Raw genomic sequence first — 27,904 nt, forward strand, 5'->3', positions numbered from 1 at the left:
GATTTATTATGCAAAGATAGTTAGTATAGAAGGATTTAGAATATAATCTATTCCAAGTACGTGATAGAAGTAAGACATTACTTGCTAGTCTAGATGTTGATTTTTCTTTTGATCACTCTGGATTTTCCTTAGCCTCCTAGGCTTCTAAAGTTAGGCCCTTGACATCACTGACGAGTCCTAGAAGGACAAAACAGCTGTATTAGGTAGTCAGTGTGTGACTCTCCTCACGCTAAACTATGAAAAGTTGCTGTTCGCTTGAGTGTTTTTTGTACAATATTTTATTTTGCCTGTCAAACTTGATAGCTGATTTTAATATATTTTACTACCTTTCTCGTATTTCAATAATCATTAATTATTTCCTGTGTACAGCTAATCACGTACTCAGATTTATGCATATTTTCCGGACAGTGAATTTGTATTTTGGTCGAATTTTACCATACAGGGAAGATAAACGCTTAATGTGATTGATGTTGAGCAGTATGATTTTCAAGCTTCTACTCGACTGAGAACATTGCAGAATGGCTGCGAAAAGGCCGGCAAAGGCAAAAGGTTTTTAAACGATTTTTAATCCTGTATTAATTTAATCCGAAACCAATGTTTCAATTTACTGTCATATACACTATAATCCAGCAATGCTTGTGTGAAAAGTATATATTTGTGGTTCAAACCTACTTATATTTGTTTGTTATGGTTCACACGACAAGGAGTCCGAGTCGACTCGGCCCAAGGAGTATCACTGAAATATAAGCTAGATTATTCCTTGACGTATAATAGTGCTATGCGTCCGTTGACTATTCAGTACATATTATTACTTTAACCTTGCGATAAACGTGGTATTTGTCCATAATTGCATCCAAACCTTTAATTTTAAATCACAATAACAACACAAAAATAAAACCACAAAAGTAAAACCGTTTTTTAAATGTCACTGCTCAGTCAGAAGAATGCATTAAACATGGAAAATCGCATACGATATATATAATAAATCACGTGTATCCATTTCAATATTTGAACGTTTTAAATCCTCTTCTCTGTATTAGTTAAATCAGATAATGTTTTCTGTTATTTGTTCCAAATTATCCAAGTTCTGACTGCATCTGTCTATATCTCTTTGTAAAACTACAGGAAAGGAATTCGAGCTAACTAGAATTTCTTTAACAGTGTTTATATACTTTTCTTCAAAAATATATGCATTTTTTTTGCACAAAATCAATCAATATAAAGCTGAACAATTTTCAAATTGGTTGTGCCACAAACTTGTTAAAGCTATATCTAAGTCCTTGAATGTGCTATTTTGACAAATTATTGCTTTTAACAAATGACATTTTTAAAACAAAATGCACATTTCTGCTTTTTACAGCAGAAAGATCACAGTATACTATATGAAACTCTCACTCCTTTCTAAATTAATGACATTTACAAGCTGATTAATTTTGTATTTGATTCATGTAATTTTATGATATCATTTAAATAGGCATATATTTGTATTTTTGTTACAAAAAATTGAAATACACTTTTCACTATATTCATTATATAACCATATCTACAAATAAGGTATACTTATTTGACATGGTTATAGAAGACTAAAGATCAGATTGCCGATTCCTGTTTGATATATCTTTGGAATATAATGTATATCAAAATTGTCTACCAAAATGACCTAAAGATTTTCTCCTTTTTTATTTTGCAGTGTTTTTTCTGTGTATTTGGGAAAAACTAACTATCAATTTACTTAATTGGGAAAATGGTTACATATGAATTGTATAACAGATTTACATGACATTAACTGTCTAATCCTTACCAAACTTGAAATGCAGTATAAATTCCAGCTTAACATGTGGTACACACCAATTCTGACATTTGACTTCCATTTTTTCATATCTACTTTATGTATTTTTTTTAAGTTTCACACAATCATCACAATTGGGAATTCAAAGTTCATTTAGGATAAAGAATACTTAAATACATTGGAAATGGGGTCATTTATGACATCCAGTTTTACAGACAAGAAAAACACTGTTGCATGATATATGGGACATCATGGTTTAATTTAAATCATTACATTAACAATGTACTAAATCATTTTGGACTATGACAGTGGTTTAAGTAGACATTTTCTTTTTCTTTTTTAGTGCACATTGCACCCCCAGGAGATTTTATTGCTCTTGGGAAGTCCAAATCATCCTCTGCCTCCGATTTAGATGTTTCTCGCGGTGTTCCTTCACAAGTGTCATCAAAAAAACTCCTGCCATCTTCATCAGAAAGGAAAAGAGAGGCACCTCCATCATCCATCTCTGGTATAGCCAAACGGCCAAAAATTATACAAGGACAAACATTTACACCCTTAGGACGGTCATCTGATGCAGACAGACGAAGTTCACCAGCTCCTAACACAAGTTCTCAGCTGGATGAAGTTGCAATTGACAGTAAGGTTATGATATTGAAGAATACTGAATAGACCATAATATTTCATTATCATATTGTTATATATGAACTTACTATAGCTTAAATTTCATTTTAAGAATTTAGATTTGTTTCAAAGTTGAGTAATGCTTGTTTGCGACCAAGTATATTTGGATGAAATAGCTTTTATTTTAAGTTTACTATAAAAACTTGTCACATATGGTATAAAGGAAAAAAGCATGTCTATAACTGTTGAAATGTTTAGTGGTTGAGAGTAGCTAAAGCAAATACTTATCTCTGTACATGCTGAATTGTATGGTATCGGTAAGTATTTATTATGTCAATTGTACATTTGAGATAGACTTTTTTTACCTACTTGTACATGATATTACATTTCTTCTAGTTGATCCACTCATGTTGATGGAAGAGGTGCTAGATGCAGAGGACACGTGTAATGATGAGAAACTAGAGGGGCTGTTTCTGGGAGCAATAAAAAATCTTAGAGCCAACCGCTCCAAACCAGACTCTGTAGTGTACCTAACTCTAATGTCATTGGCCAGAACCCATTCCAGCCTTTTCAACAGTGAGCTCATTATTCAGGTCAGTTTAAAGTAATGAAACAAGTGTTGTTTATCCTATTTATAATATCATTGCATGAAGTAATGCTTTTTTTGATAAAATTAACAGATGATGAATAATTGTTTGATGTTGAGTATATTATGATCAGTACTTGGAGTTGTGAAATATTTATGATTTATTATAGGCTTTCTGTAGTCTGCTGAAAAGAGAATTGTCACTAAACTTCAAAGCCAAAGGCAATGTACTTGTGTCTGTTTTTGCCTGCAATGTGCTGATGGCAGCATTCACAGAGGAGGAAAACTGGCCAGATGACTTTGTGAAGGTAAGTTTTGTATGTTTCAAATGTCTTGATTACATATATAAACTATTCATTTGTAGCTATTTCAATAATAAGTAAAGTATATCAACATATACAGAACATATATTTATACATATATATATTTATAGGGAAGTGTGTGCTATTATACATTATACTACGTGAATGAAATCCTTGTGTATAAAATATTAATGAATTGACTGATTGCATACTGACAATACTGGGACTTTGTTGTAGGTTTTTGTTGAAGATTCCTTGGGAGAGCGAGTGTGGGTAGATCGATCAGACTGTAAGAGTTTTGTTGACAATATTATCACAGCATTCAATACAAAGTTACCTTCCAAGTCACTTTCTCTGTCAGTAGATATGTCTGGCACTCAATCTGGCTCAGGTAAGCACAGCTACAAGCTCATAGAAGTAATACAAACATATCACATTGCTAACTAGAAACAAACTTCTGTCTGATATGATAATGCACTCATGGAAAACATCTGACATTTAATTTAGATAAAATTGTTAATATTGTAAAAATCATAAGACTTCCTGCTAGGTTTGTATTTTTGAATTGTTTATGGTTCTAATACTCAGTGTCTTGTCTACAGCAAGTCCAGTGGTGTCTTTTCTGGATGATGATGATGTGTCGAAAACATCAGATAGTTTAGAGGATAAACTCAGCAGTATTGGAGATGATGAGGTCAACGTTTTTCCTAGGTATGATTTGTTTGATTTAAAAAGACGGATGAAGTGAAATTGTTCAGTAGTATAAAATGTATTATGAAAGCAAATTAAATTTCCCTACTTTCAAGTAATTGGACACAAAGTTCCCCCTTTATTTCTTGTGATTTATTGTGGTTATCTATTATTGAGTTACATGTTATATTGACATATTACAGATACCCCTACCAACAGGATAGTATTGAGTCCTATGTGATGGATATTATTCGTGAGCAGTTGAGTCGTCGTCAGACAATGGACACATCATCCCGTAATGTTATTCGCTTGATGACTGCCACTTGTGGGTATAGTCAGGTGCGACTCCAGGCCTCACAACGGCTAGAGATGTGGCTGCAGAACCCTAAGGTACTTGCTGTATTCTGCATTAATTGCAGTTACAGGTATTAAGAAGGATATCTAAAAAAGAACAAAAAAAATGAATCTGTTATCAGAAACTCTTGTAATTTTTGCCTGATGACAAGAGACATGTAACTTTTTAACCTTTGATTCAACTTCTTAAGGAAATATTTTAACTGAAAAAAGTAAATATTTACAACTTTTTTTTGATGATGTGCATTTTTTGTCCTGTAGTTAACACGATCTGCCCAGGATCTGTTGATGTCCCTGTGTATGAACTGTAACCAGTATGACCAGAACGACATTGAGGTTCTCTCACAACTTGTCAAGATCAGGATGAAAACTAAACCACTTCTTAACCATTTCCTCACCTGTATCAGGTAGGTTGCTGTTTCCACATATTTATCAGACAAATAAGACATTGGATGTGTGATTTACATCACTAACTCTCTACACTCAAAGACAATTGCTATATCTTGTTTGCTGCTTATGTATGAATTCAATTTTTATGAGGTAGAAGTGAAGATTATTCAATTAGTGAGCTTTTCTTCTCCTATATGTTGCAACAAATACATGTAAAAGTCCTGATTTTAGATTCTTTTGTTTTCTATCACAGGACCTCTGTGAGATTGTTTCAGCTTCCCTTGTACAACCCACTTTATGAATTGATATCTGACCAACCTGATTTTTCTTATTCATCTCTTATAATATGGCTGTCATAATCTCACCTCTCTGACATTTAACTTCGGTTCTGTAGTAGATTTTGCAGTAATGAAGAGAAGGTCATTCGTGAGATAACTGGGTAAGAGATTAAGTTGTGGCTGTTTCAGGGAGTTGATCCCACAGCATCAAGAGAACCTACGGATGATGCTTACACACACCATCTACAATGAGCTGTCAAATGCCAGAAATCCCAACAATATGGCATTGATCAGTGTGATGTTCCAAACATCATCTGCACAAGCTACCAAGGTTTGTTTAGTGTTTGTTAGTCCTGTCTAGCTAAGGATATTCTGATGTTATTATGAATACTCTGAACTTTGTTATGTTAAATGAATTTTTAGAAACCTCAATGACTTTCTTCCTGTTTAGGTATTGGCAGAAATATTCCAGGATCTGTTATCCAACAAGGAGGATTACCTCCGTGCACTTCGGGCCTTATTCCGGGAAATAGCTCGCACACTGAAACAGGATCTCAAATTGTCATCATTTTGCTTGAACTTAATGCAGGAACGGACAGATTCCAAGTTCACAGAAATGGACAGTGCATTAAGGGTATTTCCTTTCATTGTTTTTGTTTTAAAGTTCTGTTATCAAAACTTTCCTTTTAACTATGCTACTACACTTCTCTTGTTATACCACAAGTTACAGTTGGTTTTGGGATGGGCATATCTTGTAACAATTTGATGTGCTTAGTATCTTTGATGTGTTTCTATAGCACTATGTTCACAGGATCTTTTGTGTGTAATGTGTTCTATCTTGATAAGGGAGAGTGTAGAGTCCTATACCAATATGTTTTAGGAACGTTACATTCTGTCTGTTGCGGACATGGTAGCTGTCACCATCCTAATAGGAATCACACCATCTGTACGAGAGGCCAAGGGAGATAAACAAGGTAAGGCTTGTTCAGTCTCATCAATAGGTTTGTTTATTATTCTTTTCTGAATTTCAAAATATTTCTTTCTCAAAATCAAAACACCAATATTTTGTCAATCAAATTGTGATGTAAGATAAATGCTTGCCCTGTTCATATTTTAGAAAAAATTTCAGCAATACTCTACAAAATACTAAATTTTTTGCAGTATGGCTGTCTTTCAATATTCATTAGTAATATTAACTCACTGTTTTATTGTTGGTATGTCAAAATCTCAGTCTTCATAAAAACCCTATTGGAAATATACCTCATTAAGTGATATAAATTTCAGATTCAGAAGTTCTTCACAAATATCGCCAGCAGACAGCAATGATACAACGAGATGCTGTATGGTGGATGCATACTATTGTATCAAAATACGTTGTGGAGCTCAAACCTGAACAGTACATTCACTGGTTTGTATCCCGATTTACCTCAGAAATAGTTATGTTTTTGGATATGTTTTCAAAGCATTTGTGTTTACATTTAAAATGTCTCAGAGCCAAATTAATTTAATGACCAAATCTTTACTTGTCTTGTTTTCTTGTTGAATAAGAAAATTGTACCTGAAATTTATTCTGTTAGAACTTATTTTCATATTTGTGTTTTCAAAGTATTCACCTTGTGTTTGTAGTCTACACAAAGTGCTGTTCTTGGAAAGTCCTGAGCATTACTACAGCAAAGATAACTGGCCATCAGAAGGAGAGAGAGGGTTTGTACATAAGTCCTTGTTTGTATTTATTCTAAATTCTAAAAACTTTGAAATACATCTTTGAATAGAGCTATAAAAGTATACAGAATTTCTGGTTGTGTTATATCATGATAGTGTGTCTATATTACTCTATTGCTCTACCACAGGTCTCTACTGAGGATTGCATCAGAATCACCCGTCCTTGAGGACACCCTCATGAGAATTCTGGTTATAGGTCTGTCCCCAGATATTCCCATCAATCCCCCAGATGCTGTGGAACTGGTGGACCAGCTAGTGAAACGAGCAGCTAGCCTCAGCTGTGATGGTAATTACATATCTATTTAGGTATATCAACTGTTATAGAATTAATAATAGCTATGCTAAAATAGTAAGTAGGTATAGCTGAGTTTAAAGATTAAACAAAAAGACAGAATAGTATCTTTCAATACAAATTTAGAATTGAATACAGTAGAAACATATAATGAATGAAACTGCATCATACAGCTGTTTCCTCCTTCTAAGACTTGTCAGTGATACTAAGGGCCTGAATTTTGAAACCTAGGATAAAACTGAGGAAAATAAAAATTGGTTGAAAGAAATGTTAAAACCTAGATGAGGAGGACCACAAGCTCCATAATTTTAAAAAATTGGTAATTTCAAATGAACATCAAGTACATGTCATTCTTGACTGTGCCACTATTTGAATGAAATGAAACATGACATGCAGGTTACAACAAATTTCAGAAACTAAGAGCATTCCGGCAATGTCTCATACCTGCAATCTCAAAGATTATACAAAAGACACACATGTGAAAAGCACCTTTCAACTACTACTCTCTATTATTGTAAAAACACATAAAATCAAAGAGGGTTAATAGGTACTGTCAATTCTTCTGATGCAATCTGTTGTCTGTACATGGATCTTGTAATGGTCACAGTGCTTTGATAAATCCAAGTGATAGCTAACAGAACTTATTTGAAATGCTAATTTGAGGTCAATCTGTAAGGGTCACAATTGATATGAAAACTTTCACATATATGATAAGGCAAAATCTATTGTCTTATGTACCACAGGTGAAAAGGTGCTACAGATGGAAAGACTAGAGTTAGTGGATGCTCTACTCAATTTGTGTTCATATAGACATCCTACAGACATATCTCTACCTAAAGGGTGAGTATACACATCATCCAAAAGGATGACTATAGATGTCCATACAGGCATATATCTGCAACAAAAGGGTGAGTACAGACAAATGTCTACCTCCAAGGTGAGTACAGACATCCTAAAGACAAATCTCTACCTACAAGGGGAGTACAGACGTCCTAAAGACAAATCTCTACCTCCAAGGTGAGTACAGACGTCCTAAAGACAAATCTCTACCTATAAGGTGAGTACAGACATCCTAAAGACAAATCTCTACCTACAAGGTGAGTACAGACGTCCTAAGGAAAAATCTCTACAAACAAGGCTAGTACAGACTTTCTATAGACATAAATGTACCTAAATGATGAGTACAAACATTCTGCAAGAAAATCTCTACCTAGAGGGTAATTACAGACATCCTACTGGCATATCAGAACCTGAAAGGTGAGTACAGACATCCTACTGGCATATCAGAACCTGAAAGGTGAGTACAGACATCCTACTGGCATATCAGAACCTGAAAGGTGAGTACAGACATCCTACTGGCATATCAGAACCTGAAAGGTGAGTACAGACATCCTACTGGCATATCAGAACCTGAAAGGTGAGTACAGACATTCTACAGACATACCTCTACTGAAAGATCAAGTACAGACATTTCTCTGTCTAAAGAGTGAGTACAGTCTTTCTACAGACCAATCTCTATCTAAAGGATAAACACATACATTATATTGATGTATCTCTTACTGATTTAGCTCTGCTTAAACACTTTAGTTAAGACAGCCTCTGTAGGAAGAGGATAGATATAAATATTCTAAGGAGAATCTCTTTCTTAATGATACATTCAGTTATACCTCTGCAGAAAACAATATCACATAAACTAGGCCCTGGTTTATCTATGTCCCATTGTTTCTGTTACTTTTCCACTTTACCTTTGGTATACTGGTGTATTTTCTGAAGGTCACGTTAATGACCAAGATGATGTCTGATGCTTTGGTATATATGAATATTGCCATTACATCATTTTATATACTAAAATTATGTCTTTAAATGATGTGTTCATTGTCAGTCAAATATATTCACCAAACTTTTTGTACTTGCCTGTTTTTGGAGCCCAAGGGTTATCAACTGAAATTTTGTCCCTTTCTTACACATTGTTTTGACTTTGTGTACAAAAAATTTGAGTTTGGAAATTTTTTTTGTTACTTGGTTATAACAAACATCTCTTTGTTTATCTGTCTGTTAGATTCAGTCTGTCTGCTGTTTCATTTCTATTTCTTCAATCATTAAACACTATACAACAAGTAAATGGATACTACCTGTACCTGGATTAACCCCTATGATACCGTTGTTTGATGTTATACAGATACAGTCCCCCTACATTGGCTATCTCCAACCTCTACTGGAAATCCTGGAATATACTCCTCATCTTGTCTGCTTTTAATCCTCATACATTTGGTAAGTTGATTGAATTTGTTTGAATTTACTGCTGATATTCATTGTGTATCCTAAAAATTAATAGTACACCATGGAAATTTTACCCTGTCAAATATTGCCTATAGCCCATGAAACACGTATATTTGCTCTTTGTTGATTTATCCTTTGACTTGCACTTCAGAATGTGATATGCTTTATATCAATATTTGCTATCAAAATAATATGCTTGTCATATTATGAAAATCCTTTTAAGATTTGATGATTTTTTTTTTAAGTCAATGAAATCAGCATTACAAAAAAAACCCTACTAAGCCTTGATAAATCTTCGAAATTGAGCCTATTTTGGCTGCTATAGGGTGATCACTATATTGTGTTTGATAGATTTGTCTTACTTATTGTTATCTTTTATTTCTAAGCATGATTTTATAGTATTAGTGTTGATAAATTGTTATACTCACAACATACACAATAGAAAACAATATTAACATTATGATTGAGTGCTAAATTTTCCCAATAAAGTGAAGGCACTGACAGTAGATCGGATGATTACTTTTGCTTCAGGTATCACGGCCTGGGAGAATTACCCTACACTCAAGTGTCTAATGGAGATGGTAATGACAAGGTACTGTACTCGACAAGTAACCATATTGAAATTTGTTTTATACTGTGGATAAAATTTTGTATTCAGACTAGTGTTGGGGTCATACTTACCATTAAGAATGTCTCACTCTTAAACCCTAAAAATAGTTCTTTATCATTATCCATATGGTATATCAACATTTAAAAAAAATTTTGCCATGTTTTTACAGAAATTACAAGTTCCCACCTCCTACTACAGCTTCAGATGAACGTGAAATTGAGGATATCAAGAATCAGGAAAAACAGGTAAGAGATAGTGAAAACTGTCAATGTGACATATGATGCTTAGATATTTCATCTTGTTTTCAAATACAGACAGTATAAATGTTTACAAAGAGATCAGTATTGATGAAAACAATGGAGAGATTGTTTACATGAGTTGAATTTTTTTATGTCAAGTTTACATTTTTCTAGGTGTCTGAACAAGAGAAACAAGAAATCCTTGAGTTTGAGAGCCACCTAGCTGCTGCTACTAGTAAAGTTACTATCACAGAGACCAACAGTTTACTGGTCACTCAACTGACTGCCATGAAACCCAGGTATTCGGTCTGGTGACCCTTCAGGGCTTTTTTAGGAAGTTCTGTTGGGCTGAATATGAGATCCATTCCCAATCAGATTTATTTCTGTTGATGAATTTTCTTCCCAAAATGTTGTAAAAATTAAATGATTAGGAAAAAATCCAGGCCCTTATGATATGAGATTTTAACACCCACTTATAGACACATGTTTATGGAACAAAGTTGAACACCGAGAAAAGAAATTAAGAATCTTGATGTAATTTGTTTTCTTTGTTGTTTTAATCATTTAAACTTATTTCCTCACCTACCCTCAGAACAAAACTTTAATAAAGGAAGAAAAAATGCTTACGAATCAATAATCAAGTACATGTATAGCTTTGACCTTGCTAATTTATTGTTTAGGATTTCACTCTTGTCATCCTGTGTAAAAACTTGTCTGTGTTTGTCAGCTTTGACCACAGATCTGCTATAACAGTGATTGATATGTTTTTAGTGGAGTGGCACGCCAGCCACCAGCAGCCATGTTAGAGCAAGTCAGGATCCTTAATGAAAGTATTCACATCGGACAGATGTTGTGTCGGAGTCGCAAACCAGACTTTCTGTTGGATATTATTCAGAGACAGGTGAGCACCAGATATTGATTGTCTGTCAAATTAGCTCCAAAAGATCAAGGTATGAAAAGTGAATCCTTGTCTACACATTGTGTACTATATCTGATTATAATTTTATAGTGCCTGTAGCTGTGATATTGTTTTGTAGGGTGCTTCCCAGTCTATGCCGTGGCTAGCAGAATTAGTGGAAGCCAGTGAGGGATCACTTGAGGTCCTGCCAGTCCAATGTCTGTGTGAATTTCTCCTTCACGATGTAACTGGTATCCCTACTTCTCAAGAAGAGGACAGTAAACAACTGGAGAAACACAGGAAGAAACAGGTGAAACCATCTTTTGAACTGATCGTGTAAAATTTTACTTTCACAATGATCAAATCTTACCATAGTACATCTAACATCTTTGTTTTTCTTTGAAGGTGGTTTTAACCCTTCTATCCTCATTATTAACAAAGAGTAATATTTACTAATTCAACCACACCGTTCTTAAAGAATGATATCCACCTGTTTAACTTCACCTTTCCTAGGAGGTGATATTTACTCATCCAACCTCACCGTTTCTTAATGTAGATAATTGACATAATTAATAGCCATTATTATATGCTGTAATATATTATATGTAGTCTGAAATGTGCCCACACCAAGTCTACTAATGATGAATTACTTTTAAATTCTGTTGTAGAGACGAAAATAATTTGAATAAATAATTCATGTTATTCTAAACATTACACTTCCCACAATTTTATTATCAGGTCCCACAACATGTTGTATAATATTTACATGGTAAAGTGTTATCATTCCTATACAGAAAGTGAAGAAACGTGCAGAGCTTGTTAGTTACCTCCGCTCCATTGTTCATGCTGACCCACCCGATTTAACTGCTGTGACCCAAGTCCTGGACTACTTCCTCAGACGACTGTCATCCACACAGGCCTCCAACCGGCACCTGGCTATACAGGTAGGTTTTACTGACACCTGGTTACACAAGTGTTACACTGCATGTTTGTCTTACATGAAAAGGCTAAATACAAATAGGTAGGTTTATTTTGTATGCTCTGCAAAAGCTTGCCTCACAAACAAATATAGACATATATGAAACACTTCATTTTGCTTGTAGATGATCTGTAATATTATTTGTAATGGTGTTTTATTGTTCTGTATAAAGATGAGGCAGTTGAAGTTTTATGTTTGTTCAGGGACTGTCTATGTTGATATCAGTAAAGGACACTTCTGAGGATGAAGCTATGGAGACAGAGAGTGGGTGGGGCCACAGCTGGCTTCTGGAACACCTACCCACACTGGCAATATTCCCCCAGATCAAACCACAGATCTGCGCCGCTCTCAGACAGGTATAAATTGTTGACACAATGAACACATAGTCCTGTCATATAGGAGAAACTTAAAGATCAAATTATTGTAATAATTTTTTTTATTTTGATATGAAGAATTGTAATCTTGTGATGCCAATCTGTAAACATTTTCTTTTAGAGAATATGTACTTTTAAGATAAGGAGTTTCTATATTGTCTGCAGGCCTGCCAGATAGAGACAGAGCCAGGCCTCATCAGTGCCTGTATCATCTACCTGTCTCAGCAAGCCATGGACCAGAGTCTACATGAACTGGACGACCTTGCTTTGGTATGTAGCTTCACAGAATCCCTATAACAACAAAGTGATAATAATCAAGCTTCATTTCAGTTACATTATTTACACAATGCATCATATTCCCAGCTGTTCATATGTTGGATGTGGAAAGTAAATATTAAGACTACCAAAATACATATTTTGCCTATGTTCTTGTTTAATATAGTATATCATAGCACCAACTATCAGCTTTGGCACAGTATGCATGTACAGTGACTTTAAGGTAACTAATTGTATTTTCTGTTGGGTTTTTATGATTTGATTTTGTAAGAAGATGTAATGTGTTAGTGATGTGAAGCATAGGGGGCAAACTGGCTATCAATACATCACACTTTTGGGAATCTCATTGAAGCTCATTCTCCTGATTACTGCATTGTAACAGGAGCCTGCTAGAGATTCTGTATAACTTGATTTCTTGTGTTGAGTGTCTCTTTGGAAGGGTCTAGTAAGATTTTGGTTCCTATGCTTTGTCTAGAAAATATCTTTTATTAAATGACTGTAGAATATTTCTTTGGAGGGAAACCATTTGTACTTGTAGGACATGGCACAGCTGATAGTGGAGCGTACCACAGTCATCAACCACATACTACCAGTGGAGAACCAGCCTTGCAGTGAGTTGTCTCATGTGACACTGAAGGCACTCATAGACCTGTATACCAATTATCTACGCAAGGCCAAGGAGCCAGACAAGGAAGCTTATTCATGGGTAAGACCAGCATTTATATGGATCAAGGTCTTTTTATATTTTGTATTTCACAGTCATTGGTTTTTAGACTAATAATGTCTGCAATATATACCGAGATGACCAACAAAAAAGCTTAGATATTGGTACAAACAAGTCAAGATTTCCTCGAAAGGTCAAGTAGCATTGTACCGAGGCTCACATCTCAATGATATTAAAAGTCAATTGATCTATGTCATAATCATATATGTTTAAACTTTCCTTTCTCCTTAGAAACAATTTATAATTGGAGACATTAATATGGCATTGTAGAATTAAACAATGAAATGTTACATCCTCACTTGTTTGTTTCAGTCTAACATTCAGGACCAGATTATTCTACAATGGAAGGGAGGTGACTCTGCTACGATGCACGTCCTTGTGGTTCATGCAATGATAATACTGCTGACGTACGGGTCACCCAAGGGTGGTGAGTACAGATCATACTTGGTGTAATGGAGAATAGATTATTGGCTTTACAGAAAATATCCTGAATCATCAGTAAATGTTAAAGCTATATAGCTACAATGTCTGTTTTGAATCATTTAATCGTTGTAAATAATTGTCAGGTCGATCCAAGCTTTACAATGTAGAAAAAAAATGATATAATATGAATCAAAGATAACCTTAAATTTGTGTTTTTTCCTATTAACATGAAAATATGAGGTATTTAATTGCATGACATAAAGATTGTTATTAAGATATCAATATTGTTGAGCATGAATGTTCTCTAACGCCCCTACAGTCAAGTTTACTTATTAACAGGAGAAAAGGAGTACCAGGATTTACTAGATACCTGGTTCCCTGCAGAAGGACAACCACCCTCAGCATTCCTTCTAGACACCTCAGAGGAAGCTCTACTACTGCCAGACTGGCTGAAACTACGTATGATTAGATCCCATGTGACCAGATTGGTAGACACAGGTAATGTTTGGAAGGTACAGGGAAAGTTAGATACAAGTAGTGTTGGTAAATACAGGTAAATTTAGATAGATACAGATGAGATTTGGTAGTCACAATGTTTGGTAGATACAGGTAATATAAAGTAGATAGATGTATGGTTTGGTAGATACGGTAAGGTTTGGTAGATACAGGGAAGATTTGGTAGATATGAGTGAGGTTGGTAGATACAGCTAAGGTTTGGTAGATACAAATTCATATTATCTTTGTAGAGTGGAATATGTTTAGGTACCTGTATATTAATGGATTGAGTATAAGAAATAAACATGGACAGAAGGAGTTGTTAATGATATTTCAATCACTGGAATTTTGACTTTTTTTTATAATTTAAAAACAAATTCAAAGATTTTTTATTTAATATATATATTCAAAACAAAAATTACCCATGCCTTTATTCACACTTTCCTATATAACAGCACATACCCCTATACACACCATTTCACACACACACCATCACACACTCACTTCTGCATAATCTATACCACCCGTTTATTTATAAGCATATCTTGCATTACCCAAATTTAGACATTTAAACAAAAAATAAACAAAAAAAAGGAAAATTGACTTACTATGTTGTTGTTTGTTCTACAATTATCATTTGTGTTCTGACCCTCCCTATCCTGTCTTGTACAGCCCTTCAAGATATTGAGGCAAACCAGCTGCTGCTGTTTGTCCAGTCCTTTGGAATCCCAGTGGCCAGCATGGGTCGCCTCCTCCACTGTCTTGACGGCTTGGCCATGGATCCCAGCATACTGGAGCAGGCAGTAGAGGACAAGGCTTACATGGCCCAACTCATAGATATCCAGCATATGAGAGGTGCCCAGGGAGGAAACATGTTCCGCAAACTGCTTACAACCCAAGCTCCTGTTAAAGGTGAAACTTATCTGCATGTATTTAATGTCTCTGTAATTATTATTGCAGATCATGCTGTCAACATTCAGAAATACATTTAAACACTACGGCAGACAGTCACTTGACAATATGTCAGACCTTATATGGAAACATTTACACACTTACACAATCAGTCTTTTTAAGTCAGTGTTAAATGTTGATATTTAATTTATTTGACAGAAGTTGAGGATGCTGAAATGAAGCCTGCAGAATCTACAGAGGACAGCTTATGGAAACCTAGAGCTGCACAACAGACACAAATGTTCCAGAAGACAGAGATCACGAATGTGATTGTACAGGTATTTGTCAACACTGCAGTAAGACATTGACATCAGAGGTTGGGACAGCTGTATGTAGAGAGAGGGTTTTAAACGTTTTTACAAGGACTTTGTAATATGATAAATTGGCACCTGTCTTGATTGTAAATGTTGGACAACGATTATCTTATGGTCTGGTAATGATATAGATACTTTGTCAGGAATGAGGAAGAAAATATTTGATTTTGAAATTTACTGTGAGGTATCTGCCCAGTAAATCTATGAACATCAATGTATGAATAATATATTTTGTATTTTGTGTTGTAGGTGTTTTCTGCAGATGGTAAGAGAGACCAAGAAACAGACCAACAGTTTCACAAACTTGTCACGGTAAGTTCCAAGGGTACATCTTGGCATTTCCAAGGGTTCATTCAAAGCACATGGGTGTGACCATATGTTCACAAGAAATGTCTGCATTTCTGTAGAGTAGTCATAAAAGTCAGTGTTCAGTCAACATATAGTTGACAGGAGGATGTTTTTATGATCGGCTGCCAGAAATAATATGAAACTATGAACATGTCACATAAGTATAGAAAACAGCAGGTAAACTGTTCTTCATAAATATATTGTTATACTTCCCTTAACTTTGTCCAGCTATACATTTGCTCAATTTTCAACAGATCATTTTGAAAGTTTGTGGGAATGGCTGGTACAATATAGAGATGTGCCCCTTGAAGTGACTTTGCATCCCCCCACCTTTTCAGAGAGTTATTCCCCTTTTATATATTATGAATATACTAAACAGGTTTTTATTATTCTGTGATGGAGATATTCTGTCATACTTAACGCAGCGACATGTGAATGGTACAGACACATCACAGTATTTTCATTGTGATGATAACAATATCATCATTTTTATTAGGATACAGGCATTATATTTCAAGTACTTTGCTTGTTTGCTAATAAAAATTTCCTTATAGGGTATAACTTCAAGAAAACCAGAAATATCACAACTTGTCATGGAAGTCCTGTATGAGGTAAGGTATTATTTTATTTTTATTTGTCAACAAAAATATTCATTCACATAGAATTAGATAATTTCTTATTAAACTTTTAAATGAAGTGAGACAGGAAGTCTACTGGTATTTTGTTTAATAACAATTTGAAATAAATATCTGAAATAGATGATATCATTGTGTACTCTACTTGCCTCACTTATTAATGTTGTCCTTGATTTTGTAGAATGTGAGAAACAACATATTCCGAGACAAGTTTTGTAGCCATGTGAAGGCGTGTCCATTGCTGAAATCTTTGGTGGCCAGTAAGGTAAAAATAAAAACCATGATCTGTTAATTAATGTGACCAAAGTTTCTAGTTATTTAGTCAGTGTTCTGGGACCTTCCTAGTTATTTGGTGAGTGTTCTGGGACCTTCCTAGTTATTTGGTCAGTGTTCTGGGACCTTCCTAGTTATTTGGTCAGTGTTCTGGGACCTTCCTAGTTATTTGGTCAGTGTTCTGGGCCCTTCCTTGTTATTTGGTCAGTGTTCTGGGCCAATCCTAGTTATTTGGTCAGTGTTCTGGGCCCATCCTAGCTATTTGGTCAGTGTTCTGGGCCTGTCCTAGCTATTTGGTCAGTGTTCTGGCCCGTCCTAGCTATTTGGTCAGTGTTCTGGCCTGTCCTAGCTATTTGGTCAGTGTTCTGGGCCCATCCTAGCTATTTGGTCAGTGTTCTGGCCTGTCCTAGCTATTTGGTTAGTGTTCTGGGCCTGTCCTAGCTATTTGGTCAGTGTTCTGGGCCTGTCCTAGCTATTTGGTCAGTGTTCTGGGCCTGTCTTAGCTATTTGGTCAGTGTTCTGGGCCTGTCCTAGCTATTTGGTCAGTGTTCTGGGCCTGTCTTAGCTATTTGGTCAGTGTTCTGGGCCTGTCCTAGCTATTTGGTCAGTGTTCTGGGCCTGTCCTAGCTATTTGGTCAGTGTTCTGGGCCTGTCCTAGCTATTTGGTCAGTGTTCTGGGCCTGTCCTAGCTATTTGGTCAGTGTTCTGGGCCTGTCCTAGCTATTTGGTCAGTTTTCTGGGCCTGTCCTAGCTATTTATTCTAGTTAAGGTTTTGTGATCACCAGTTCATTCCATGAATAGTCTTGAATATTGCTGAGTCATGCAATGTTTAGAGCACGATAAACTTACCTGTGTGATTAGAAACATTGATTTGAAAAGATTATATCTTAAACACTACACCATTATCGTTTCATGTGGTGTTATAATCATATCTCTTCAATTTCATATAGGAAGAAAATGTAATGCAATGTTGATTTTATATTGTGAAATTGTTTGAATTTGTGTATCGGGTTATCTCAGTACCCTGATTACAGTAACCTGACTGTCATGCTTTTATGAGATTACTTTAGGGTTTACTGATGAAGATTTATAGACACTTTATATGGTATTGCAGTGTGGAAGTCGAGACTCCCTCCAACAGCTGATGATGGTTCTTAGTGCTGCAGATCAGACCATCTCATCACCTGCTATGTCTGTGGTAAAACACTTCCTTCTCCACTCCAATCCTGTGGCAAAATCTACACCTTCTCTGAACCTCAATGGTAATATCACACCCTGTGTCAATAATAGATGACATCATGTCTGTCTAATTGTCTCAGTGTCAGAAGTACAGTAAAGTCAGTGAATTTTAACTTGTAATTGTAACTTGGACATCGGGATTATTTTTGTCTTTGAGGAGATTAATATGTTAGTAACATGCTTTCGATAAATTCTGACTTGTACCCTGATCTGTAGGATTATTTTGGCCTGTGAGGGATTTGGAATGTAATTCAGAGTCACTTATTAACACTTAATTCTGACTTGATTAACCAGTTTGAACCCAAATATAATATTGGCTGTGAGATTATTTTGGTCTGGAAGGGGTTTTAAATATAAGCAACTTCTTATCAGCAAATTCTAACTTGATTGACTGGTTCAGACCTGAATATAATCTGGGCTGTGGGATTATTTTGGTCTGTGAAGGATTTTAAATTCTAACTTGATTGACTGGTTCAGACCTGAATATAATCTGGGCTGTGGGATTATTTTGGTCTGTGAAGGATTTTAAATTCTAACTTGATTGACTGGTTCAGACCTGAATATAATCTGGGCTGTGGGATTATTTTGGTCTGTGAAGGATTTTAAATTCTAACTTGACTGACTGGTTCAGACCTGAATATAATCTGGGCTGTAGGATTAACCTATGAGGAGGTTTGATATTATGTAAACAGAATATGATGGTTGTGTTACTCAGATTTAGTAAAGAAGAGGTCAAAGCTTGATGAAGGTCATCTTGAGTCACGCTTGACAACCTGTATGAGGTCAGCAATGACCAACCAGAAGTCCAGTGAGGTGGTCAGCAGTGTGTGCCAGACAATGATACAGACAGAATCTGAAGACAGGTAGCTGTATATTATTTCTCTAACTTTATATTTACTTGTTGGCTCCTTTGATAAAGAATGCACAAGTTTAATAATTTGCTTTGTCCGCATATTCTTGCCATTAATTGCTGTCTACAAATACCGCAATGTTTTGACATTTTGATTTGTTAGTTGGATACATAATTAGAGTGTAGATTAGTAAATATTAATTTCACTTGTCTGTACCTTATGTCTATAAATCACACACTTTTCTTGTTTGTTTCAATTTCATATATACAAATATCCATGCATTGATTAACCTTAGCCATAAAACATCTGGAATTGAAGGAGCTTTTTACTCTAGTTATGTGTAGGTTAAGCTATAAACGCCTCTTCCTCCAGGTCAGAAGCAGAGACCTCCATGCATACCCTTCTGTTAGACTGGTTAGAGCTCCTGGACCCAGAATTAGTGGCCCTGGCACCTGACCTTCAACACAAGCTCATGTTCTCTCCACACAAAAGCCAGAAAAGGGACAAAGCCTGTATGGAAAATACCACAAATGAAAGTCCTGCATCAGGAAATCAGTCTGGTCGTACCTATAGTAATCAGGCTTATCTCCTGGCCCTCCTCACACACCAGAGCAGCTGGTCTGCTCTACACCGCTCCATCAACACACTACTACAGAAGTCTCCCTCCAACAGGTAAAATGGCTCTAGATTTGCCCACAGGTACATTGAGGCAACCTTAGTTCAACAGTTAAAATGGGGCTACCTTGGATTTAAGTTGACTGTTTTTAAAAACTGTTAACAAATGTCTGATTCAGGTTTTGATATTGTGTAATGATAAAATTGTTTTTGATACAAGATCCATGTTAATGACTTTTAATCACCAAGGTGCAAAATTGGCTGTTGAGGGTGATTTGTTATTAAAACAATCACCAGTTATATGGCAAAAAAACACATTGTCTGACACATTTGCTAACAAAGACCATTGTTGGGTTAATGTTGTTTCATAAAAAGTATCACTTGTGGAAGAATTTCAGAATTCAGTACTTTAAAACATATCTTTGTTTATATTTTTCCATCAAATCTTTAGGTAGTTAAAATATTTTTATTTTGTTTTCCAGTTTTTGTCCAACCACCGTGTTAGACTTTCTATGGGCATGTTTGCAGATACCTAAAATATGGCAAGGTAGAGAACAGAAGATATCTAAGGTAAAGATGTGGTGGGATTTTACATATCAGGGTTTGATTGTCTTTAACAACAGACATATATATATCATACTAGCTGTAACAGCTCGGTAAATAAGGTAAAGATGTGTTAGGATTTTACATACCAGGGTTTGATTGTCTTTTAACAACAGACATATATATATCATACTAGCTGTAACAGCTCGGTAAATATGGTAAAGGTGTGTTAGGATTTTACATACCAGGGTCTGATTGTCTTTAACAATAGACATATATATATTATACTAGCTGTAATAGCTCGGTAAATAAGGTATGTGTTAGGATTTTACATACCAGGGTTTGATTGTCTTTAACAATAGACATATACATTATAGCTGTAACATCTCTGTAAATAAGGTAAAGATGTGTTAGGATTTTGCATACCAGGGTTTGATTGTCTTTAACAACAGACATATATCATACTAGCTGTAACAGCTCGGTAAATAAGGAACATTTCACTTCACAAACTTCGTATTTGTAAAGTATTTGAATGACTATCATTACAAAAAAAATTGTTATATTATCTGTAATTTAATGACATTTAATGTAAGGGATAGACAATACCTTTAAACTAGTAATTGATATGTTGTTTATGTTGAATTTCCAGGCCACAGATTGCTAATTATGTATGTCTATGTTAGTATATCAATTATTGCAAGCAAACTCCATGCTATTCTGGATAGAGGGTCTTCCTTGCATAATGGACCTGAAATTTTCAGTGTTGTCTTTATTTTTGACTCCAGATTCTAGCTAGTGTTTCAAAATCATACTCTGTTAATAGATCGCCCTCTGAAATTTTAGAAATTTCAGGGACAATGTTGCCTGTAATTTGTGAGTAAATTACTCCACAGATTTTGATAAAAAGATATATATCAGATATATATAAATATTAACAGAAACAGCCAGTAGAGAATGTACTGAGTCTGAGTCAAAGCCAGTTGGAAACAATCCTCAACTATACAGTGGAGGAGGCAGTAACCAATGAGTCACACAAGGACCACAAGGGCGTACCACTCTCCAGCAGGGTAGAGCTAATAGTCACTTGTACAAACAATGAGGAGAGTAACATCAAGTTTGTGGCAAAGCAAGCTCAGGATGCACTGGCTGAAAACAGGTAGGAATGCCTGAAGTGGTTAAGATAGAATAGTTTGTAGATTTCTTATTTAATCAAAATATTTTTGTTGGTGGAGTATAAAATTACAGTATTACCGATGGTGTGAATAGATTTTCGTAATGTTTTTATTACTGATGGTGATTTTGTAGAAACAAGAGTATATATCAGAAAGTGTTGGTGGAGTTATATGCTCAGTGTCCTCGCCTTCTATCCTGGTCTCCTGATATTTCGACTTCTCTTTCTGACAAGTGTCTCTCACAGGAAACCGCCATCCAGGTAAGCTGACCAAATAGTGTTCATCAGATCAGACTTATCCTCTGCTTCACAGTACACAACATGCAATATTGTGCATGATATAGGGGTGCAAGGTTACTTTCTAGTCACAGAAAGTCAAAGGCCATGGACAGTCTTTTAGTACCCATATGCAATCTGTGGTATGCTGGTAGAAAAGTTAAGAATCATTACAGTTTTCTTACAAGGAGTTATTGCAAGGAGAAATTGTACAACATTTTTTGGTTAATTTGTGATGTGCATGGTCATAATATTTTTCAAAAAAGATTTTCTTAAATCCATCAAAGAAAAAAGAAAACATTTGATGAAATTCTTGTTTACTTAACAGGTTGACCTGATATCATTCCGTCTGCTGACAAGCTTGGGACACGCTGGCCATGGCCGAAGGAATGAGGAAAGGATGCATGATGCAAATATAGCATGTCGTAAATTAGCCTCACAACACCCTCTACTGATGTTACGGTAAACTTTCTTGTTAAACCTTTAGATCAGATATGACTTTTAACCAATATGAAATATAACAACTGGCAAATAAAGAAAGGAGTGTGCAATGAATTGATTGTTTAAGCCTATTGAATTTTACTGACAGCTGCTGAGCTTTACTTTTTGCAAAATCGGTTGAGCAATAAACATTTTTGAAGTCATGGCTACTTTATTTTGTAAACAATATTTTGAATTGAGATATTTTCATTGTTTTAACAGTCAGTTGCCTATGATGAGTGCCCTACTCAAGGGTAAAACACAGTTTAAAATAGGCCAGCTACGTCACCATAACTATCTACAGCTTTTCACACACATCCTGGGGTTGATGGAGGCAATGCAGCCATTGGTGTTCAGACGGGATTACACAGCCAGTCACAGTGACATCCTAGAGTCTTACATGTCACTTTTACAGGTCAGTAGTCACAGTGACATCCTGGAGTCTTACATGTCACTACTACAGGTCAGTAGGTACAGTGACATCCTAGAGTCTTACATGTCACTTTTACAGGTCAGCAGTCACAGTGACATCCTGGAGTCTTACATGTCACTTTTACAGGTCAGTAGTCACAGTGACATCCTAGAGTCTTACATGTCACTACTACAGGTCAGTAGTCACAGTGACATCCTAGAGTCTTACATGTCACTTTTACAGGTCAGCAGTCACAGTGACATCCTGGAGTCTTACATGTCACTTTTACAGGTCAGTAGTTACAGTGACATCCTGGGGTCCTACATGTCACTTTTACAGGTCAGTAGTCACAGTGACATCCTAGAGTCTTACATGTCACTACTACAGGTCAGTAGTCACAGTGACATCCTAGAGTCTTACATGTCACTACTACAGGTCAGTAGTCACAGTGACATCCTAGAGTCTTACATGTCACTACTACAGGTCAGTAGTCACAGTGACATCCTAGAGTCTTACATGTCACTACAGTACAGGTCAGTAGTCACAGTGACATCCTGGGGTCTTACATGTCACTTTACTACAGGTCAGTAGTCACAGTGACATCCTACATGCTTTTACATGTCAGTAGTTACAGTGACATCCTGGGGTCCTACATGTCACTTTTACAGGTCAGTAGTCACAGTGACATCCTAGAGTCTTACATGTCACTACTACAGGTCAGTAGTCACAGTGACATCCTAGAGTCTTACATGTCACTTTTACAGGTCAGTAGTCACAGTGACATCCTAGAGTCTTACATGTCACTTTTACAGGTCAGTAGTCACAGTGACATCCAGTAGGTACAGTGTCTTACATGTCACTACTACAGGTCAGTAGTCACAGTGACATCCTAGAGTCTTACATGTCACTACTACAGGTCAGTAGTCACAGTGACATCCTAGAGTCTTACATGTCACTTTTACAGGTCAGTAGTCACAGTGACATCCTAGAGTCTTACATGTCACTTTTACAGGTCAGTAGTCACAGTGACATCCTAGAGTCTTACATGTCACTTTTACAGGTCAGTAGTCACAGTGACATCCTGGAGTCTTACATGTCACTTTTACAGGTCAGTAGTCACAGTGACATCCTGGGGTCTTACATGTCACTTTTACAGGTCAGTAGTCACAGTGACATCCTAGAGTCTTACATGTCACTTTTACAGGTCAGTAGTCACAGTGACATCCTGGGGTCTTACATGTCACTTTTACAGGTCAGTAGTCACAGTGACATCCTAGAGTCTTACATGTCACTACTACAGGTCAGTAGTCACAGTGACATCCTAGAGTCTTACATGTCACTACTACAGGTCAGTAGTCACAGTGACATCCTGGGGTCTTACATGTCACTTTTACAGGTCAGTAGGTACAGTGACATCCTGGGGTCCTACATGTCACTTTTATAGGTCAGTAGCCACAGTAATATTTAATAAATGACAGGTCTGGAAGAAAGGTGTCAACTTGCCTCTGCGGTAAAGATATAGAATTTTAAACCTTGTGGATTAAATGTTAGATTAAAGAAAACCTAAAACTAAGTTTTCAGGTGTTACCATCTGTTACTACTGTGTACATCTCACACACACCAAAGAATCTTATAGTCATGTGAATGCAGGAAAAAAAGTTTAGTAGAAAAACTGCTAATTCAAACAACTAAAGTCAGCCTGTATTTGTGATAGGAATGATGAAAATGATAATGTTCCAATGTACATCTTAATGTTAAATAAGACAATGTATCATTTTCTTAATATCAATATATTTATGGTTTAAATAGAAACTGTTTTAATGACCAGTCATTCACTGTGTGATACCTAACTTTTACTGTACAATTTGTTTCAGTGTCATGGTATGGAGAGGATATTGGCTCCTATTGTTGCCAAATTTGTCAGATACCTTCAAAACTACATGATGTGTGAGCCCCAACATTCAATTAATGTCCTTCAACCACATGTTGGGGTGTTCAGGTAAGAATACAAGTAGTGGTGTTTAGGTAAGACTACCTGTGGGGGTGTTCAGGTAAGAATACATGTAGTGATGTTTAGGTAAGACTACATGTGGGGGTGTTCAGGTAAGATTACATGTAGTGATGTTTAGGTAACACTACATGTGGGGGTGTTCAGGTAAGAATACATGTAGTGATGTTTAGGTAAGACTACATGTAGTGATGTTTAGGTAACACTACATGTGGGGGTGTTAAGATAAGAAGGCATGAAGGGGTGCCCAGGTAGGACTACACGTAAGTGTTTAGTTAAGACTGCATGAGGGAATGTTTAGGTAGACCTACATAGAGGGATGTCAAGGTAGGCCTACATGAAGGGGTGTTAAGATAAGAAGACATTAAGGGGTGTCCATCTTAACCTGCACATAATACATGTAATGTAACATTTCTGGCAATATATGCATTCACCAACCCTGCTTTATTTAGAAATTCATGATTATCAAATAATTGAATTTAACCCGTTACTTATGGACGTGTAAGGATGAACCCCTCAAACTGAACCCTCTGTCCTGATCTGTACTTGCCTTGGTTCCACTGCTTTTGCGAAAGGGTCCTAGTGTTTGTATTTTATCCAGTAACTTTGTCATAGTCTTCAATATGTTTGTATCCAGTAACTTTCCCATGGTCTTCAATATATTTGTTTCAAGTAACTTTGCTATGGTCTTCAATATGTTTGTATCCAGTAACTTTGCTATGGTCTTCAATATGTTTGTTTCCAGTAACTTTAACATGGTTTTAAATATGTTTGTTTGCAGTAACCTTGCCATGGTCTACCCAGATATGCCCACCCTGAAATCCCTGCTGGCAGGATTAACCTTGCCCAGACAGACAGAGAGTGACTCTCCTCACCAAGGTGATGTAACACTGGGGCTAGCACGCCCAACCTCACCCTGGACTGTTGGACAAATTGCTCCATACCTACAGAGACTGCAAAATACCACAGACTCCTCAAGTATGTTACCAACATCTGAAGTATGCTGTGATTTTATTTTGGTTTTACAACAGATTTGCCTCTGGTGTAAAAGTGTTTGATGTAACATTCAATGTTTTTGTTATGTTTAATTAGCATATCATTGCCGAAATGGTTTGTTATTATAATATTTTGCACGAGTATAATATACATTTTGTATATTGCTATGGGATGGTATTGCAATGCAAACTACTTGGAACCAATTTGTTTGTGGGCTGCAGTAAGGGCATCACTTTTATCATAACAAACTGATGTTACAAACTTGGAAAGCTTACAGTTCATATTGTTGTTACACTTCTCTTCTGACAGAAATAGAACCTATAATGCTACACAAATGAAGATTGATATGATATTCAGGAAACTTTCATTTTGTATATGTTTGATCTTTTAAGATATTCTGGATGTTTTGCAAGATCTGGATGAAACTTCAAAGAGGAAAGTGGATATCTTAGAACACTTTCTGGTATGAAATTACAGTTTTTATAGACATTCCTTTTTACTGATTTGTTAGCTCAGAAACATTAATTGCCCTAATAATTTGTTTATTTGTATGGAAAATAAAGGTTAAATGTACAAGTTATTATCAATGTCTGTCTAGTGTACAGGAATGATGCTGTTGAGAACCCCTTGTACACTTAATTATAATGAATAATTTGGATAACTTATTAAGTGTTTATTTCTATAATTATAATAGCAGTAAATCACATACATGTATGGACTGACTAAGACCTGGCTTCAGTAATAGACTGGGTTTTACATTTTTACATTTGTAAGGCTGCTGACCATGAAAAATGGTTATAAACATGTTTACTGGAAACCAAGTAAATATTGGGTTTTGTAAAGTGCACACTTTGTTGTGTTTGTATTATTGTATATTGAACACTGGTTACAGGGAGATCTGAAGAAGTTGCTGTTAGACCTGAATGACAAGATCAGAAACACATGCTACTCACTGATCATGAGATATGCCCGCCAAGTACCAAGGTGAGCCTTCCAAATAATCCTTGTATAAAAAAAATCTTAATGAAACAAAAGAGTTACAGAATCTCTGTTTGGTCTGATTTTAAGTAAGTTATATATTATGGTTATAATTTACAGATTTATTGTTACTGTACATTCATTGAGTGTTGAAAACTTTTTTATGTAAAGGTCTGCTGTACAGTTCCTCGGCAGCTTTCTCCAGTGTTTGGACAGTGATCATTCTGACATCATCACAAGTGCTCTAAAAAATCTGCCAGAGTTCTGTGTCCTTTGTCAAGGTGAGTTTTAGTTGTATTTTCACAGTGTCTGGTTTGTATTATTGAAGTTCAAATTTTAAGCTAAGAAAAAAAATAAAATCAGCTTTCTACAGAGTTCAACTAAAACTGTAAGTCAAAGATAAACTGAATATTCACTACTACATCAAAATCAATTTAAGGACATTTTAAAAAGGAAGTGAACTCTCAAATCAATCATCAGAGCGAAAATAGACTGTAAACATATAATTACTTTAGGTGCTGAACATGTGATTAAAATCTTAATACAGGTGGGATCATTTTTCTAGCAGCAAGCGTGAATTGTATAATCCACCTTTCAGAAGTAATACAAATCTTTAACATCTCCCCACAGACCATGCAGATGTGCTGCTACAGAAGGCTTTCCTGGTGGGCACCACTACATCAATAGAGACCAGTACTTACATCATAGAGGCTTTGCAAACCCTTAACCTGGAGACAACCTTAGTGGTCAACAAGTTAGATAGTTGATGTATGGAAAGATGCTCATTGCCAACAGACAATTGACCTACAGTGCTTGTTTTGAGAATGACATTCATCTCTAAAAAGATACAAATGTTTCATCCTATTCTGGTGACAACACTTGTCATCACACAAGCAAGTTCAAGAGTCAGTTGTTAGATCCGATTTTGGGAAGATGTTTATGGGCAAGACTTGCTGATGTGTAGTTACTCAGTCTAGGAACCATTCCCATCCTCAATACTGGGCACATATGGAATCCACACTTCGTCTGTTTTGTCAAATATTGTATCAAGATAAAGTTCTAACTTTACAACCTGGAACAGATGTGGCATTTTGGATACAAATCTTGACATTTTGAACGGAGAGGACTTATATAGGCTTATGCCTGCTGTCCGATCCTATTAATGCAATTTGTTTTTGTATTAATAAAATATTTTGAAACAGAAAACATTTTGAACACTAATCATGACCGAGTCTATTGGAAATGCTTTTTTTACCATAAACAATGTCTATACTATACAACAGAGAAGTCTGCTATGGATTTGTGGGCACTACTGCTTTCTTTGACATAGTCTGAAAGTTACTTAAATATAAAAATTCTATATTTTTATATGAAGAAATTTGTCAAAAGAAATTCAGTTGAAAAGTGCTATGAAGAACAAGTGCATGTAATGCATGAAATATTTTGTCATTAAGTCTACATTAATGAATAAATTGATATTAAATAATTCATT

The 27,904-nt window shown here is 35.8% G+C and overlaps 1 protein-coding gene across 1 annotated transcript; it reads left to right on the forward strand.

Annotated features, from left to right (window-relative positions):
• Nucleotides 1–518: 518 nt before the first annotated feature.
• Nucleotides 519–27,902, forward strand: LOC132551422 (integrator complex subunit 1-like). Its single transcript, XM_060215561.1, has 46 exons — nucleotides 519–549; nucleotides 2,133–2,426; nucleotides 2,807–3,003; nucleotides 3,167–3,304; nucleotides 3,536–3,689; nucleotides 3,901–4,009; nucleotides 4,192–4,378; nucleotides 4,604–4,749; nucleotides 5,200–5,341; nucleotides 5,462–5,644; nucleotides 5,891–5,984; nucleotides 6,295–6,418; nucleotides 6,637–6,714; nucleotides 6,861–7,018; nucleotides 7,768–7,864; nucleotides 9,204–9,295; nucleotides 9,836–9,896; nucleotides 10,084–10,159; nucleotides 10,328–10,452; nucleotides 10,925–11,054; nucleotides 11,191–11,361; nucleotides 11,846–11,995; nucleotides 12,234–12,386; nucleotides 12,570–12,674; nucleotides 13,219–13,386; nucleotides 13,717–13,831; nucleotides 14,167–14,325; nucleotides 14,995–15,234; nucleotides 15,433–15,551; nucleotides 15,837–15,899; nucleotides 16,490–16,546; nucleotides 16,752–16,835; nucleotides 17,958–18,105; nucleotides 18,798–18,945; nucleotides 19,306–19,605; nucleotides 20,031–20,118; nucleotides 21,030–21,247; nucleotides 21,397–21,523; nucleotides 21,867–22,000; nucleotides 22,241–22,433; nucleotides 24,305–24,429; nucleotides 25,220–25,416; nucleotides 25,827–25,897; nucleotides 26,327–26,418; nucleotides 26,584–26,693; nucleotides 27,043–27,902. The coding sequence occupies exons 1-46, from the start codon at nucleotides 519–521 to the stop codon at nucleotides 27,177–27,179; spliced, it is 6,288 nt and encodes a 2,095-aa protein (XP_060071544.1). The 3' UTR covers nucleotides 27,180–27,902.
• The last annotated feature ends 2 nt before the right edge of the window (nucleotides 27,903–27,904 follow it).

This window comes from Ylistrum balloti, unplaced genomic scaffold (assembly GCF_031769215.1).
Source record: "Ylistrum balloti isolate Yb309-2 unplaced genomic scaffold, AGI_CSIRO_Ybal_v1 Utg370196, whole genome shotgun sequence".
In the NCBI taxonomy this organism is placed as follows: Eukaryota; Metazoa; Mollusca; class Bivalvia; order Pectinida; family Pectinidae; genus Ylistrum; species Ylistrum balloti.